The 17,973-nt window shown below is 39.8% G+C and overlaps 1 protein-coding gene across 1 annotated transcript in view; it reads right to left on the reverse strand.

The window, feature by feature from the left end:
• The window catches only part of SLC4A4 (solute carrier family 4 member 4), a 208,718-nt gene that overhangs the window by 164,089 nt on the left and 26,656 nt on the right, over window positions 1–17,973 (reverse strand). The window contains exon 2 of the mRNA XM_018553578.1: window positions 951–1,024. Coding sequence (XP_018409080.1) covers window positions 951–1,023 — 73 coding nt within the window. The 5' untranslated portion in view covers window position 1,024. The remainder of the gene's footprint in view (window positions 1–950; window positions 1,025–17,973) is intronic.

A 17,973-nucleotide genomic window follows, 5' to 3' on the forward strand; every position in this document is an offset into this window, starting at 1 on the left:
CTCATTCGATAAGAGAAATGTACCTTGCACAGTGAAAATCCCCTTGCTAAGTGAATAGCCTATTTGCCTTTAGTAAGTCAACCCCTTCGAGTGACCAATATGGAAGGGTAACCCACCTCTCCAAGTTTACTTGTAATTACTGATTGCATATGGAACATTACTTGTTCCATATGCCATCAGTTACAATGACCATTATAGATCAACAGGGGTGGATGAATATATATGGAATTAAGAAGCTAGCCTGCCCAATCCAGGAGTCAGCAGGATTTTTTAGGAGCCAATGCCATTGTCCACAAGTCAAGAAAAGCCTGAAAAGTTAGGAGTTAGCTGTAACTTTTAAGAAGCATTGGCTGTTTGGCTCATTCCTAGGATTTGTCCAGCCCTGTAAAAGTTGTACCAAAGCAGCCAATTCCGAAGTAATTCAAATGAATTCTGGGAGAAGAGTGCTGATGTGAAAACTGCGCATCTGTGGGCTGGCATGTAAAAGAGCAATGTTCACCGCCCTGTCACATGGGAGCGAGTAAGCTCTATAAAAGCTGCTGTAATATCTTCAGAGGTTAATCTCATGTGTGACAGGAAAGAATATTTCCCCTTCACCTCTACATGAATACATTACAGCAGTTTGGCCCATTTCATGCAAATCAATTTCCTTCTTTTTTTTTTAACATAAAGCACTGGGGTAATAAGCACCATTCTTATATCACCCTGCATATGAACTAAAGCAAGCAGCTAAATAATCATCTCAGCCAAAGACAGATGGGCCTTTATAAAGATTACTAGAGGCGAGTATCCAGTAATTCACTTGTGTTTGGTTAAGCATCTAATATAAAGATGTGAATTCATACTTTTTAAAGTTACCCAATTTTTATGGATGACATTCTGTATATACAGTAACAGTTAGCCATAGTAAATAAAAGCAACAAAAGTACATGTGACATTAAGTATCTTACCTTCCACCTCTTTTTCGTCACACACATGCTTCAGAAAGGAAGCCCCTCTGTCCAGAACTGCCTCATCCTCCATCCTGTAGTAGTAAAAGAGAAAGAAAGAGTGCTCAGACCTCTCCTTGAGTGAGCTGCTTAATAAGCCCCTACTCTTAGGCAGGTTCAACTGGGCACCGCTGTTCATATTATTTGAGGAGGCCTTCCCATGTGTTCTGGTCTCAAAACTCTATTCAAGTTTTTCCAGTTAAATGGCCTTGTGATTAGGATGGCCCTTGTGGCTAGAATGCCCGAGCATTACAGGAGCAGTAAAGGTGGAATCCAGGTCTGAAGATTTTTAGTCCTTGCTATGTGGCAGCTAAAAGCCATTTTGCCTTAGAACCTCAAAAGGGTCCATGGTCCCTTTACAGAGCAGATCCATGCAAAGCAGGTACACACAGGCAGATGCACGCATACTATAAGAAGCCCTGGCTTACTGGAGCCTCTTAATTCATCTCTGTTGAGAAGCAAGCTTTGTGTCACATGTCGGGATGACAGAAAGCTGACATTTGGGGATTATGCAGAGCTTCTGCAGCCACCATAGTCACAACAGAGCAGGACATCCATAGACACTGTCAGTTATTTGTCACTTGTCCTTACACTTTATGTGCAGACAATTCTCATAGTAGATAGATAATACTACATAGAGATATCTCTGCATTCTTTGATGCATCCCTTTTCTTTTACATAGATAATCTGTAAAAAGGAATTCTTACGTTTATTATATGATCAGTAATGAATTACCTGTTATAATAGATGTGAACCCTAACTGGGTATCATAAAGCACTGCTATGTCTTTTTAATAAGGGTCCTTTTTTTTTTCCTTTCAGCATTTGTTGCAATTTAGTTCTGCCTATTTTCCCCGGCTTCTTTGCAGCTCCTTCTCATCTACATACACGCACTCTAGCAATAGCTTCAAAGCATTTCTCAGGCTGTTTCCTGATGGTGACATCAGTGAACCATGGCTGTGTAATATGTGTGGAAATGGCCACATGTAGTAACCATGAAGCACAATTGGGGAACATGGACAGAAAGTCAACAGGAAGTGCCTAAACAGAGACATTAATAGCAGGATCACCAAGTAAAAGTATTATTTGAATGAAATATGCAGATTTAAATATATTGAAAATTATATTGTTAATGTTTACATAAGATTTCAGTGTTACATTGGTCTGAGTTCAACATTTTTATGGGGTTTAAGTAATGGAATTTATATATACTTTACCCCTTTTTCTGCACCCAATGCAAGGCTTGCGTCGGCGGCGACACAGGCTGCTATAGCAGCTGAGACTGTATTCAGCTCATACAAACCAACTATTGTGTTGGAAGTGATTTGGGCAGCTATACAGCCGTCTGATCACTTCCACAAGCTCCAGAAGTTGAGACCTCGTCCGACCCCCACCATGTCTCCCAGGCTCAGCTGCCCCTCCTGTGGTCCAGGACAGCCATGGCAGGTGTCAGTGGCAAGATGGGGGGAGATCAGCGAACAATTTGCTGATCTGCTGTCCTGTGAATGAACCCAGAAGCGACAATTATTTTGTCACTTCTGGGTCCAGAGCGGTCATTCCCCTGCCACAGAGGCTGGGGAAAAAGCTGATAAAGCATGAACCATGGAGTAGAAAGGTGACATTAGGGGTGTAAGAGAACCTGCCACCTATAATGTGCTATTCCGTAGGGAACTATTCAGCACCTTATAACATAGCAATACATTTCAGTAAAAATAAAAACAATTTGTAAAGCCCCTGACACCATGTACATGCAAATATGAAGTATTTGAACGCATTAAAATTCGGGTTTGATTAACAGTTGCGCAAATATTATGTGCCATAAAAACCTGCCACCATTTTATTCTCCAGGGTCTCTGATTTCAAGAAATATATATTTCCGGAAAGTTTAAACTAAAGCTGGCTATACACTATGCGAATTTCGGCCAGTTCTTCATGAACTAGCAGCGCCCTTCCAGCCAGCATCCTTCGATCAGCTGATCAAAGAGGCCGGCTGGAAAATCTTTGAATGAACAAAAAAAAAAGGAAACAGCGGAGGATTACGAACATTGATGGAGAAATCTGTTCTATTTTTTTCGTTTAGCTCCCAGGTTGAACGAAAAAAGTTGAACAGTGTATCAGTGTATGGCCAGCTTAATCTTCAGGCTTGAATAGTGTGTTTTAACGTGTTTTTACATGCAAAAAAAAAAGTGAAAGGGTTAAAGGAAATATGTACCATGAGAATTAAAGGAGGATACATCATTTCTGACCTCTCCCCCTGAAAATGCTATTTACCCAGTCTGTCATGCTGATCCAATGGCTTTAATAGAGGAGTCACTGACCTAGAAACAGCATTTTTACTATATTTCTCTCAGCAAAGGATTCCTTAAAACTATGTAAACAATCCAATTCAACTTTTTTGTAACACAAGTTAATGTCTCATGCTGTGCTAATAGAAACACCATTTATTAGCTATCTCGTTCTGCTTGTTAGTATTCCATTCAAGGAGAAATGTTTAGATTTTGTTCATTGCCAAGGAAGAAGTGAGGACACAACTGTCTATTGTTATTAACAACTGTCTACATAGTTCTCACATAAATGTGATAGACCTCATTTTCCAGAACACGTAATGAATGAGTTTTGTACTGCTTTTCAGGTCAGAACTGGGTCAGCTGTTGTAGGTAGCATGGGAATTTTAGGCTTTATTAAGTTTGCATATTTCATATGCCTATAGCTGCCCTAGAGCAACCAGCTAGGAAATATACCTTTACAACCATAAAACAAAAGGTAGATAATACCTACGCAGCTAGGCTTTTTTGTAAGAAGGGTATTTTAAAAACTGTCAATGGGCATCTAAGAAAAACATAAATATATCTTCTTAATTATATAATGCCTAAGTCAGACTATCATGATCTCAGCACAGTTTGACTCTCCACTGAGGATAATGCCCAAGTAAGAGTTTCATGTTGACAGCACAGTTTCACTAGCCACTGAGGACAATGCCCGAAGCTGACCATACACCTTGCGATTATCGTTCCATTTCTTTCGTGCCCTCATCAAACCATCCTTTAATTTCTGCTCGAGTGCCCCATCATGCACAGACTAATGTTGATTTCGAATATCGCTTGTTAGTAATACTAACTGACCGAATTTCGTCAATCGACAGAACAGATTTTCGTGTGCAGTGATCATGATGAGATTTTTTTTTCTATGAAAAAGCCACTAATCTAGAGATTTTCGCAAGATTTTAAAAAAGTTTTCCAGCCTGACCGAGGAAATTCAGCCATTTGTACAGTAATTGTGATCATTCACTTCCCATCAACTGCCCGATTATCGTACGAAAACCCGAGGGTGTTCGATTTCCGAACTATAATCGCAAGGTGTATGGGCACCTTTAGAGAGAGTTTCATTTTGTTACTAGTCTTTCATCTGTATCCCTCCTCCAGCACACTCACTCTCCAGTTTCTCCTCCAGCGACTCCTCAGTCTGTAGTTACACACTCCCACCACTTAAATTGTATATTGATCACTTTTCATGTCCTCCCTATAGACATTAGGGTTGATTTACTAAAGGCAAAATGCCTTTAGAAATTTAACCCCACAGACATGAGGTTCAGCACTCCAAGTAAAGCTCAGTTCAGCAGGGGTCTCTGCACTCTCTACATAACTACGTTTCTCTTTGAGTGTGTGTATACTTCAGAATTATGTGTATATGTTAGGATATATCAGTCTTTCCCTGTATCCTGCCCCTAGCACACATGCCTCACTCGTCGGTATCCATACCAAACATCACTCCCCAGTATCCATACCACCAGTGAGATGCCCTTTCTGATTAAAAGAATTCCCACGACTTTGAAAAAGAAATCAAGTTTTTCTCAGTGCAAAACAAAGGAGGCTTTATAGACAGTTTTTATACCGTTGTGATAGAACATTTTCACAAATTAGCTAAAGACACCCACTTTGTGATTAACCACAACCTCTCGTACAAAGAACAACAAGCACTAAAATCTCTACAACATAATCCTGATATAATCATCAGGAACACGAATAAGGGAGGAGGTATTGTTTCATAGGATAGAGATAACTTCTTGAAAGAAGCTTAGAGAATACTTAATGACTCTATTACTAAAAACTATATACCAATCCCTTAAAAGAGCACTAGAAGGAACAAGCAAACATTTCAGGAATTTAAAAGATATCCAAGACCCACAGGCACATTGTGTGTAGCCATCCTTTCTTTAAACAAATCCTTGCACGTAAACCATCTTGTACTTTTAGAAGAGCAAAAGCAATCAAAAATTACATTGCGCCTAGCAGACTAAAGACATCAACAAAGGAAGCTGCAGTCCAACAACTGGACATACCAATAATCTATAGTCAGTAGCTTTAATTGTCTACACTCTAGATGTATGACTAGTTCCTAGATGTAACAGAGCCAAAACCTTCACATCCTTGAGTACATGAATGTGGGTTGGAGCAACATTCACCATATTTATTCCCAGGTCATTTTTTTACAAGTCATTCTGAATTGAGAAAGCTGGTTGGATGACCAGTGAAACGTCTTCAAGAAAAATACAGCAAGTCCAGTTGCCTTGACTTAATTTTTACAGATATACCATAATCTAAATGAATGAGAACCCTCACAGACATTCCCACAAACAACTCGTTAATAGCAAATTAAACTGTACGAGCGAATATGTTTTGAGGAACAATAGGTAGGTGACTGCAATTATAGTACAGGGCAACTGACATTTTCTTGAAGCTATTAAATCACCAGGAGAATGACAGTGGAGAGAAAAATTATTTTCTTAATAGAAATAAATATTGTCAAGCTGAGGATTGTATTGATTTTGTCTTTAAATAATGTTCCAGGGGCCCAGTATTGAGTAGAAGTATTGTACTAGAACAGTACTGCGTTCTTTAGTACTGTGGTCACCCTCTCTTAATTTCCATGCTCTGCGTTCTTTAGTACCGTGCTCTGCGTTCTTTTGTACCATACTGTGCATTCTTAACTACCGTGTTCTGCGTTCTTAACTACTGTGTTCTGCGTTCATTTTTAACATGCTCTGCTTTCTTTACTACCGTGCTCTGTGTTCTTTAGTACCGTGCTCTGTGTTCTTTACCACCGTGCTCTGCGTTCTTTACTACCGTGAGCTGCATTCTTTACTACCTTGCTCTGCATTCTTTACTACCGTGCTCTGTGTTCTTTACCACCGTGCTCTGCGTTCTTTACTACCGTGAGCTACATTCTTTACTACCGTGGTCTGCCTACTTTAGTACCGTGCTCTGCCTTCTTTACTACACATGAAGAGAGTGGCACTTTATGAGGCTATCTCAAGCCTTCCTTCTGCACCACAGCATTCAGAATGGCCCAGCTGAGCCACAGAGGAGAGGCTTGAATGAAGCGATTTTAAGCCTCACCTCCGTGGCAGATCAGTATCTTTAGACCCACTTCTGTGCTCTCTTCTTTTGGTGTGGCGGTGCCCCTCCTGATCCACCATGGAGGCTTGAAATCACTTCATTCAAGTCTCTCTTCCATGACAGATTAGAGGGGACATTGCTGGGAAAATAGAAGGGAGCCCAGAAGCGGCTCTTTAATTAACAAAGCAGTACTGGAGAATGAGGCAATTTGAAGCCTCACCTGTGTGATGGATCAGGAGGGACGCCACCGCCAGAAAAGAAGAAGGGAGCCCAGAAGTGTGGTGTGGGGGTGTGAAGGCAGGAGAGGTGTGGATGGAGAACTTCTCCCTGGAAGGGGGGGGGTGGGCAACTCTGACTCTTTGCCCTGGGTGATGGACTGTCTAGCTTTACCACTGGTTATACTCTCTGTACTCCTCTCCTGCACATACTGCCCTTTGTCATATCCTCTGCGCATACTGCCTGCTGCCATACCCATCACACTCATCTTCTGCATATGTTGCTGCCATACCTTTCTCTCCTGCACATTTTGTGATTATTATATTATATATTTATCCTATCTACTATAGTACTACACTCCTACTCCTCCACTTGACTCATTTGCACTAGCCACGCAGCAAAATTCCTGCCCCAAAGCTAATAAGCACCCACTTTAGCTGCACAACACTTGATTTATGAGCCAGGTGGAGCTTAATAAGCTTTGTTAACCCACACAACCCCAGAACTGACAAGCACCAGCAACTACCCCAACTAAATACACTGATGATCTGTCACCCCTGATGGGCAGATTGGTATTAGTGTGTAGAGTAGGACTTGTTTTCATATTCTGTATTCTGCAATGGTGACAGACAAAACTACTTAATGTCTGACTTTATTTCACATCTCTGCCTTTTGAAGAATCATCTCTCTCATGTGGCAGCACTTGGTACCCATCAGACCCAAGCACTGTGACATGGGGAGGCTGGTGGAGTTCCCTTATACTTTGTACCAGGGCTCCAGGAGCCAACTGATGGGAAGGTACGGACCTACACAGAAGCATGCTACCAGCCAGCTGCTTTACTCTAACTCTAAGCTGTGCCTCAATACAAAGGTACTTAAAGTGATTGTTCTCTTTTCTGTGGAGGAAAAAGAGATATCCCTTCAATCACGTATATTTTACAACATGGTGGAAAAAATCTGTGTGTGACAATGAGCATTTCCAATGTTTAGAAAAGGGCTTGTTATCTACCAGTAGGTAACTCCTACATTGCCCAACTGCTGCAGGGAATGCATGAACTGGTTTTATCACCTGTAAATATTGGGCTGTGTCAAGTTACTCGTTGTGTATTCCATACTGACCTTATGCTAATTATTGTGTGGGGATGGATTTCCCATTTATAATGTTTGCGTTGAGACCTTGAAACTCCTGTTTCCTGGATTCATATTGCGTGGTGTAATCACTGATTTACTATCTGTAATCAAATGACTTCTATTTACCTAAAAATAACTGGCATACTTGTTGGCTTCAATTTCCTTCTGTGTAACATTCAGAGGTGTTTTCTGGTGTTACACAATACAATACTAGGATTATTGTTCCTGTATAAATATTTATATGCGACTGTTCTCTATGTCATTTCCTGCATAAGCTGTAACATTTCCATGACGCTACTGTCATACTGGAGTTCATTTCACAGAGAAAACTCAATCCCTGGAATTTATAAAGAGTGTCTATGACACTTTATAATTCCGTTGTGTATCCACACAACAAATGTTGGTGCTTGCCCCATAGTCAGGTACCTGTTGGAAACAGATACATGTATTTAGCAATGCTGAACATGAAGAATTCAATTGTTTTCAATGGTGCCCTTTTAAATCTAAGCATTGTTCCTTGTAGTAGTATGTTTTTGGTCTGATTTCACGCATATCAACAGTCACCTTCTTCTAGTAAATAGCTTTCCATTGACTAAACAAAAACACCCAATCCTGGAAAGGCCTGAAAACCCTCTTAAAAGTGAATGATTATAATTTCCTTATGTCAGACCCAAGTACCTAATCTTCATTTCTGTACCAGAATGTCTACACTGACTCAATACATTTAATACAACCATCGTACTTTGTGGCTAAAAGTCATCAGTTTTCTCTTCAGATAGCTTTCTTGGATCTAATAAAATAAATCACATAATTCAAAGTGTGATTCTCTACTATTGGGTTCTTGGACGTAAATGAGGGCTTTAATACACATATCATGAAGCTTCCTTCCTGTTCTCTTAATGAAAATATATCTAGTTCCTGAATTAAGTGTACAGCTTCAGCGCTGGTTTAGATTAAATCTCACAGTGCTTATAATAGCAGTTAAAACACATGAACAAAGTTTTCCTAAGTAAAATCAGTTTATAACTTGATCTTCAGGGTGAATTTTAAAGGAGACTTGTCATAAGAGAAGCTTGTAGGCTACCCTCCTGGAGCTTTTCTTTTGAGAATGCCAGCTCCCTGGCTGTCATTTTGGTAGGCTGGCTTTAGTTCTGAGTCACCAACTGGGGACGAGTACAAATCTAGGGAATATGTAGCCAGACCCAGACCCAGAAGCCAACAAGCATTTCTAGAAAAAGGTTATAAACTGCTGTTGGCATTATACAGGTCAATTACGTGTATACAGAACTAGCTATAACACTATATTCTATGCAATAAATGAAAGCTCATCTAGTCTTTATATTAAATATTAGGAAATACAGTATCTGTATTGCCAGCCAACTTCTCAGAAGTATAGTTATTCTGTTCTGTGTCACTTTACTTCTTCCTATCAAAGGTCATATACGTTACAGGCTGACTGTACAATCCAGGGGTGTGGAATTCCTATCGCACGATGCCCGGGACGTGCAGTTCCGGGCGCCGGGCGGATAGTTTTTTTTCTACATTTAGCCCTGCTTCGGGCAAGCGGCAGGGCTAAGTGTAGAGGGGGAGCCAAATTGTACAAGTGCTGCTCAAGATCACTTGTAAGCTGCCTGATTCTCACTCCCGCTCCCCTCCCAAAACACCACCTCTCTCCCCGGCCACTGCCTCTCTGCCTGTGTCACCACCCTCTGCCTGTGGCCCCACCCGCTGGCTCCCCCCCCGCCATTATCATTGGGGTCCCCCGCTCTTCTGGGGGACCGGGACCACGGCAAATTAGATCAGGTTGGAGGGCGGGGAGCAGAGCGGAGGAGAATGTCCATTCTCCGCTCTGCTCCGTGTGAGCACTGACACAGGAGTTCCAGCATAGGAGATTGTGCTAGAACTTCTGTATTGAAGGTGACAGGTTCAGTGAAGAGAACCTGTCACCTCCAAATGCTATCACACAGGGGATTGATATCCCCTGTGTGATAGCAATAAAGTTAAGTGAGAAAAAGTAAAACATTCATAAAATAAATACAAATAAAAAATGTAAAAAAAAAAAAAAGTAAAAAATAACAACCAATTAAAAATGGAAATGAATAAAAATGTAAAAAATAAATTAAAATGTAAAAATATGTACAAAGTAAAAAAAAAAAAAGTAAATAAAAATTAAAAAAACATAAAAACCAACCCCCCTGCCCCCACCTCTGCATGCAAATAAACACATGCCTAGGGCAGTGTGTTTGTGGGCGGAGTAGTGTCCCCATTCTGGCCATGGCTGGGCAGCAACACTCTCTAACACTCACAATGTACATTAAGGCCAGATTCACACCTGGGCGATCCGTGACCGCTAGGCAATCATGCACGAAACTGTGCGGATGGCTGCACGGTCACGTAATCGCACACAACCACCGCCGAACGCGCTGGCAGTGCCATTATTTTCTAAGGTCTCACCTGCCTGATTCTGCAGTGCAGTGGGGTTTTGTGAGTCACAAGACTCACTGAACACAATTACAAATTATTTGGCAGGTAAAACAGTTGATATAAGCACTTCATTGTATATATAATTGTCACATTTTATATATAAAAGTCACATTTTACTGTTCTAATGCTAGTAGGCTTTAGTTGAGCCAGGGCTATACATTTGTTGAAATACATCCATTGATGGCCTCCTTAAGAAAATATTAGATGCCTGACTTTAATACTTTTTGTGACAAGCATGCAAATCAGGAAAGTCAGAATCATTTCAGAGCTCCTAATATGTCTAAGTTTTCCAACTCAGAAAGTACTGAAGCCATTGTATAAGCATGGCCACAAGGGTAATAGTATTTTTAGGATGGCATGTCAGTAGAGGTATACTTTAAACTAGTGTCATTGTGGGACAGAAATTTCATAAAGATAATAGACTTAACTGGTGAGATGAACAAGTTATGATTTGATTCCTGAATATTTAAGCTACATGTTCTTGTACAATATATACATGTTAGCTTAACAGAAACATCTGTAAACACAGATGAAACACCATATTTATCAGGCGATTGCAAAGTAGGAAGGTTTGGTATTTACCTATAGGAAACAAAACGTCTGGGGTATAATGTTACTTGTTGACTTGTTACTTGGATTTAGCCAACCGACTTCCTTGAAATACCCAGTTAGTGGGCACTGTGTTTCCCAGCTTTAGTATTGAAGACTTTGGTTTAAGTTCAAAGAATAAAGAGAATACTGCCCAAATCCAAAATGGGCTCCATTTGTAGGCAACTTTTTAAGGTTGGGTTATGTCTCACAAGGATATTAAAGTTAAACTTTTTTGGGGATAGTTTTGGATAGAGTAAGGAAGGGTTATAACTCCTGTCAGATTTTTTTTGCCATCTGTGTTCCATTGCAGAGATTTCCCTTTACTTCCTGTCCCAGAAGTGGAAATCCCTCCAAAGAAGGGAAAATCCCAGGTAGTCAGCAGGGTCATCATAACTAGTGTCCCTAATTGGATGATCCTATCTATTTCTGCTCTGATGACAACCCAAAATTGGGGATTTTCTTTCAATTTCACTGCTGATGGTCACCAGGACAAATAGAGATTACAAATCTCATTAAGGGGGATAAAGACAGCAATAAAAGCCTGACAGGTGGTCTAATTCCTCTCCAGGGTAATCCCATTAGGTCGCCGCCACACAACAGGTAAGTCCCAATATCAATATCTCTTTGATATGTTTATTGAAGAATTTCACAGCATGTCATTAGAAGCTAACATTTTGGGACCTCACAAGGATCCTTCATCAGAGCAACATAGTGACAACATGTTCAAGTAAACACCAGGTTCAAGTTCTTCTACAAAGGTTCAATACAAATCCATTGAAAGTGAAACACCTCTGAAAAACTCCACCTAAACCCTGCAGCTCCTATATTTACATATTTTGTCTAACCTACTTTTTTTGGGTCCACAAAATTAGTATATATTATTCTACCATTATACACACACACTGTGTGTGTGTGATATAAATACAAAAAGCGAATGTGAATACTGGAAATAAAAGGTTAAAACCTATTGAATCCAGTTACTTATGATCCTATTAAGCATTTCTCTCCAGACAAGATGTTAATAAATGTTCACACGCATGTACTATTCAGATTGACAAATGACAAAAGAAAAATGTCGGCATAATTATAACCTAATGTCTAACCTTTCAAGATATTATGACAATCATACCAAAAGGAAGTGGCATTATTAATAGGATATACAATATAGGTTGGGAACGGCAGAGTCCTTTGAGATATGATTACGGAAATTGGAAATGACAACTGCACGTGGCAGTATTTAGGATTGCAACAGACAAATGTAAATGCTAAGTGGCTCCTGCTTGTTCCAATTTTAACATACCAGTGTACTCAACAAGAGAAAGGGATAGTGCAGATTTGAAAGCTATCTGCACCCAAAATTGATATCTATTTGATACACAGATGCTGGCAAATACTGTTACATTCTAGACTCCTATATCTCTATGGGGCTCAAGGAGCAAGCTACCACTACTGGGATTTACAATTCCATTCAAATGCTGTGCCCAAAATGATGGTGTGACTTTTCCCAGAGGATTCTCCATAATTTAGAATGCACATATAATTGACAATAGCACCTTTGTTATGGCCTTGTTGAAGGTGAAAGAGGCACAAAGTACTGCAAGGACATTAAAGCAATCCTTAAACCAACTACCAGGAAGAAAATATAAAGCTGTCTGGAAAAAAAGTATTTTATTTACTTGCTGCACTGTCCATGCTGCCCATCTGTTCTGTATTCGCTGGCATCCGGAACACTTCCAAATGAGTCAAATGCTCGACTCCCCCAGCTCTGTACTGTGGTTTCTTCTGCCACGCTTTACATTACTCCTGTGTCCTGTAGTGACGTAGGGGTCGGTGGGAGAAACCACTGAGTGCAGAAGATAATCAGGCATCCCACACACCCAGATGCTGAAAATTCTTTAGCCAGAGGTATCTCTTGATTACAGAACAGATGGGAAGCACACGCAGCCAAACAGGTAAGTAGGAAATTACTTCTTTTCCATACAGCTCTTTTTGTTAAGAGAAGATCGAGTCTCTTTAAAAAGTCACACAAAAGATATAAAGCGTCAACAGATGATCGAACCGACAGAAATAATTTTGGGTGAGTTGCTCCATAATGGTAACAGATAACACCTTAGAAATTGGTCCAGGGGGACGCCACCTATTTTTATTCTAATGTTTTAAAATAGCCCCATTTATAAAACGTCTAATGTTTATACTGACTTACAGCAGGCTGCGAAATGTCCACCTAAACAAAACAGACTTTGCTTTATGCGACAGGTATCAATACATAGGCAACCGCTGGCGCATTTCTGCCTTAAATGGCCTTAGTAAAGCTATGAATAAGGCCATTAGACTAAACAGTTGCCTATGTATTTATGCATGAATAATAAAGTAATTTTTGGGAGGAAGTATGGGATGAGAGGATCAGGGGTGAGCTGTGTTTTTCTGTATTTTAGTTTCTGTGTTTTATGTTGCTAAATGTTTATCACCTGCAGTATCAAAAAGAGTAAAAAATATATATATATAAATATAGATTTATAAAATGAGCTTTTTTTCAGAGCTGTCCCTTTTATAAAACTACCTTGATATTCTAATTTTTTCATCAGAAGGCTTTGTCTACTTTACATAACAGATCAGATGAACATTTGGGCTCACACAGCTTTTATGAAAATTGATATTTATGGCTCGGTGCCAATGAAACAGTTGGATTGAATAAATGAATTAATGTGATGAGTGCTAGAGGTTGTCCCTGCAGAATAATGCATGAAAAGAAAACAGCTCAGATGAGGATCCAGGTACAAAACTGGTGTAAAATAATAAACATCTCACAGACTACCACTGTCGGGGATCCCAACCTGAAATAAGTCATTTCAGGGAGGTGCCCTCTGTCAAGCTGGGGGGTGCAACAACAAGGAAGAGAGCACCACGCTGAAATGATAGCAGATAGCAAAGAAGCTAATGCTTCCCTTGCTATCTGCTGTTTTTTTAGTATTCTGACAGCTGCTGCTGTCAGAATAAAAAAAGAAAAAAAACAACATAGGAATGAATAGCTAGATTGCTATTGGCTAGTTCAATTTGCAATAGCCAATAGCAAGCTGGCTATTCCACCCGCCCTCTGCTGCTGTCAGTCACTAAAGGAGGACCTGATGGAGAACTTCAGGTCCACTTCTGCTGATTGACAGCAGCAGTGGGCAGGTGCAATAGCTAGTCTGCTATTGGCTATTTCAATTTGCAATAGCAATCTAGCTATTCGTTCCTATGCCAAAAAGAAAGGGTTACGCTGTTAGATAGAGCAGAGTAAACCTTTCAGTGAGAGTTGAGATGTCTGCACTGTTGTTGAAAAAAGTAAAACTAGCCATGCAAACTTCACCACGAGCTAAACACTAGAAATCATTCAAATCCACGTTAAACATTGTGAATGAAAAAAAAATTCTCCTCTGCCAGCTATTGTATTAACAGAGTTGGCACCCATGGCAACTTGAATACCTGAACAGTGACTGCATCTGATTGATCACAGCCACTATTTGGCCAACAATTTCCTACCTAGCTCCTTCAATTTTTCAATCGAAGGTTGCCAAGCTGAATGGTGCTTGCAGGGCCACCCACTACTTGAATTTCATCCGGTTCAACAGGAAGAGGTTGAAATTCAAGCCACGTATCGCCAACCTTAGAGGAAACTCTAAATAAAAATATATAAAATATGCAGCCTATATGTGTCTTGCAACATTCACATAGAAATTGATTTAAAAGAACAGTCCACCCAAACTGGATGTTTTTGGTAGATGTTGAAGAGCTAAAGCCCAACTCAACTGAGCACAATCATTTTTATATTTTTCCAGTGCTTACTATGTGTTAACCTCTGTTCTTTATATATATATATATATATTACATATATAATGTATGCTTTCTACAAAATGTAAAAAGGACTACTTTTAGTTTCCCGGTTAGTACACTCCTGTTCTACTTCAGGTCCCCCACTCCCTGATATCATCAAACTTGCCATTGCTGAAAGCACTGGAACAGCTTTTTTCCAAAATTAAGTTTATTTCATCAGATTGATTTGATATATTAATCAATTGCATTGCTATACGTATGACCAGCTTTATAGCACTTTATACAGCAAACAATGCCATCAGCAATCAAACCAATTTAGTCGCGCTAGGATAAAGTATACTTAGTCACCAGCTGCAACAATGTGTATAAATAGTGATCAGTGAAAGCTAGTATGTTGCGTTTGGTGTTATTTATTTTACCTAATGATCGTTTCCTCATGTATATCGTAAATACTGTGATCATTTAAATCCTTAGTAAATATAATAATTGTGAAAAATAATAAATTAATAAAATAATAAAAAAATGTGAGAATGGAATTTTAGTAGTTGTGTTGTGATAGTTATTAACTGAATAAATAAATGAACTTTAAACCATCTGTTGTTGGGTGTTTATTTTTATCTATAATCTGTGATTATTTTTATAGTGTAAATTATTCCAACACCGTGTGGCGGGGTCTAATACACCTTACTCATCCAGAATTAGTGTGTATTGTGGGTATCTAGGTGGTGAGTGTAGAAATGTGAAATTTAGTTATGTAAATATTAAAGTGCAATATAGCTGTAGTCATATGTTAATTGGTGCATATATAAGTAATATAAATAGATACAAATGATTGTGCTAATAAATAAATAATCAAGTTATCATAAAAATGAATTCCATAGGTGGTAATAACAATGATTAGGTGAAAAATTCTCTGTAAAGTCTGCAAGAATAAAAATAGTAATAATAAATCTTCAATTTTTTAAGGTATAGCAACTATTCTATATATCAACCCTGGATTGACAGTTGATCTTCAATGTAGCAACTACTCGGTTAAAATGTAACACATATTCGTAGTAGCAAGTAAGTAAACTGGAAATAATCAATTGTAGGGGACCTGTCCAGAGTAGAACGAAGCCAGTCAAATCTCTGCTGTTAATGCTTTCCTTCCACCTGTTTATTAGTTCAATCCCTCGTTCACATAGATGATTCCAGCAATAAAATCCTCTTTTTTTTAAAATTGATTCCAGCAATAAAATCCTCTTTTTTTAATGTCATCAGCAAACAGCATGTGATCATGTTGATGTTACATGCTACCTGCAGCATCAGTGCCTAACAACACTGCACTCATTGTTTCCACATTAGCGTTCACAAGCACATATATACAGTATGTTTGTTTTAAAATATCAGTAATTAAATATGTACACAGTTTAGCAAATAATGAGTACATATCTGATACACAGTCATTTATAGTTGTATCTGTGTCACCTTATTTAAAAGTCAAGTAGGATCTCCATAGAATAATGGCTTGTTCACACCTTGCAGCTGCCATATGCTCTAATACGTTCTTAAAACACATTGCTTTGCTTGCTTTTTGTAGTCTTTTTTCACTTCGATGTAATTCTAGTTTCTGCATTATATTGCAATGCCTTACAGCGTGGCACATTGGTATGAACTGAACTCATAGGACATAGGGCGAATTGCCTTATGTGTTTGGGCTGCATTGGGCAACGCTGCCCAACAGTGCTGGTATGAACGAGTCCTAGAACACAGCTACTTAAAGATGTGTTTAAATGATGTGATAAGCTGGCTATTACAACATTGGAATGTTTTGTTTATTAAATGCATAATTATATAAATCTCTGTCCTACCAGGCTTAGGGTCACTATGTGCATTGAGTTTGTATGCTTTTCTGTGTTTGTGTGGCTTTGTTCCTGCAATCCCATAATGGTGAATTACTAGGCATTGACAAGCCAAAAATGTTTTTAACACACATATACATTATAGGGCCTATCAGCCAGGATTCAAATATCTAGAAACTGACAGGGTCTGATTAGAAATGGCAAGATAACTTAAGAATTCCTCTAGAGGTTGCTAAAGGTTAATTGAGAAGTGGTGGTGTGACCTGTCACCTGTTGCTGCATAGTTCTGGGGTTGACCTCAAAGGGCAAAGCCATTGGTATGTGTCTAGTTCAGACAGCCTCTCATCTTGCATCTCAGATACGTAACAATTATGTTTAAAGCTGTCTGTAAAGGGGCAATTTTCTCACTGGCCACCAATTTAAGTGGGAAATTAGCCCACTGATCCCCAATAGAACAGGGCATTCTTTCATCCACTAAAAAATTAGTTGTTTTTTTTTAACAAAATTTAGACAAGGAAAAAAAAAAAAAACACTCCTCTTCCATGTCCTCAGCTTCCCCTCATCTTCCCCTTCACGTCCCCAGCTTTCCACTCCCGGACCCCATGTCACCTTTAGTTCCAGCTCCCTGTCTCCCCCTTCGTGTCCGCAGCAGCTCTCTATTCGGCACTGGGCAGGAGTTCTGTGTGATGAGGGGGCGGGATAACACCGCTCCCACTCATTGGCTACTGCGCCGGCTGGATGATACTTCACGCTGCGCCCGGAACAAGGTGAGGGGAGCAGCATGAAGCATGTAGGGCCCAGGACATGAGGAAGAGGTCTCGGGACTGACATTAGCGGTTACTGGGATAATAAATATACTGGTAATCAGCGGTTACCAGGGGCCCCTTCCTCCTGTCCTGGGCCCCCTCCAAGTGGCGGAACTCCATGGCCCGGTCGCGGCCGCGACCTCTGCGACCCTGGTAGTTCCGCCACTGTCAGGGACTCCTTCTCCCTCTAATCACCAATGTAAGGGGACACCTCTCCCAGTAACCACTTGTGTAAAGAGCATTCTCCCTTCCTCTCCAATCTGAGGGGGACCTTCTCCCACTAATCACCTAATGTAAGTGGCACTTCTCTTACTAACCATTATAGTAAAGGGCATTCTTTCTCCAGATTACCATCAATCGGAGAGAAGCCTTCTCCTACCGACCACCAATGTAAGGGGGATTATTTCAACTGACCACCAATTTAACAGGGACTTCTCTTTTGACACCAATATAAAAAGGCACTTTTTTCAATGCGTTTACAGATCTCAACTTGGTCAAACTGTGATCTCTAAACATAATCCTCCCTGCAATCTGAAAACATTTCAAGGGTTCCTCTGGGGTAAGGAGGTTGAGAAAGTCTGCTGTAAAATATAATATAAAAATAGAAGATATAATATAGGATATAATATGAGAAATGAGCATGCAATATGTCAGTAAGCCAGCTCATTGACAATACCACGGCTGTGCTATCCATGGCAATATGTGCT

This window comes from Nanorana parkeri, unplaced genomic scaffold (genome assembly GCF_000935625.1).
Source record: "Nanorana parkeri isolate BGI_ZX_2015 unplaced genomic scaffold, ASM93562v1 scaffold124, whole genome shotgun sequence".
Classification (NCBI taxonomy): Eukaryota; Metazoa; Chordata; class Amphibia; order Anura; family Dicroglossidae; genus Nanorana; species Nanorana parkeri.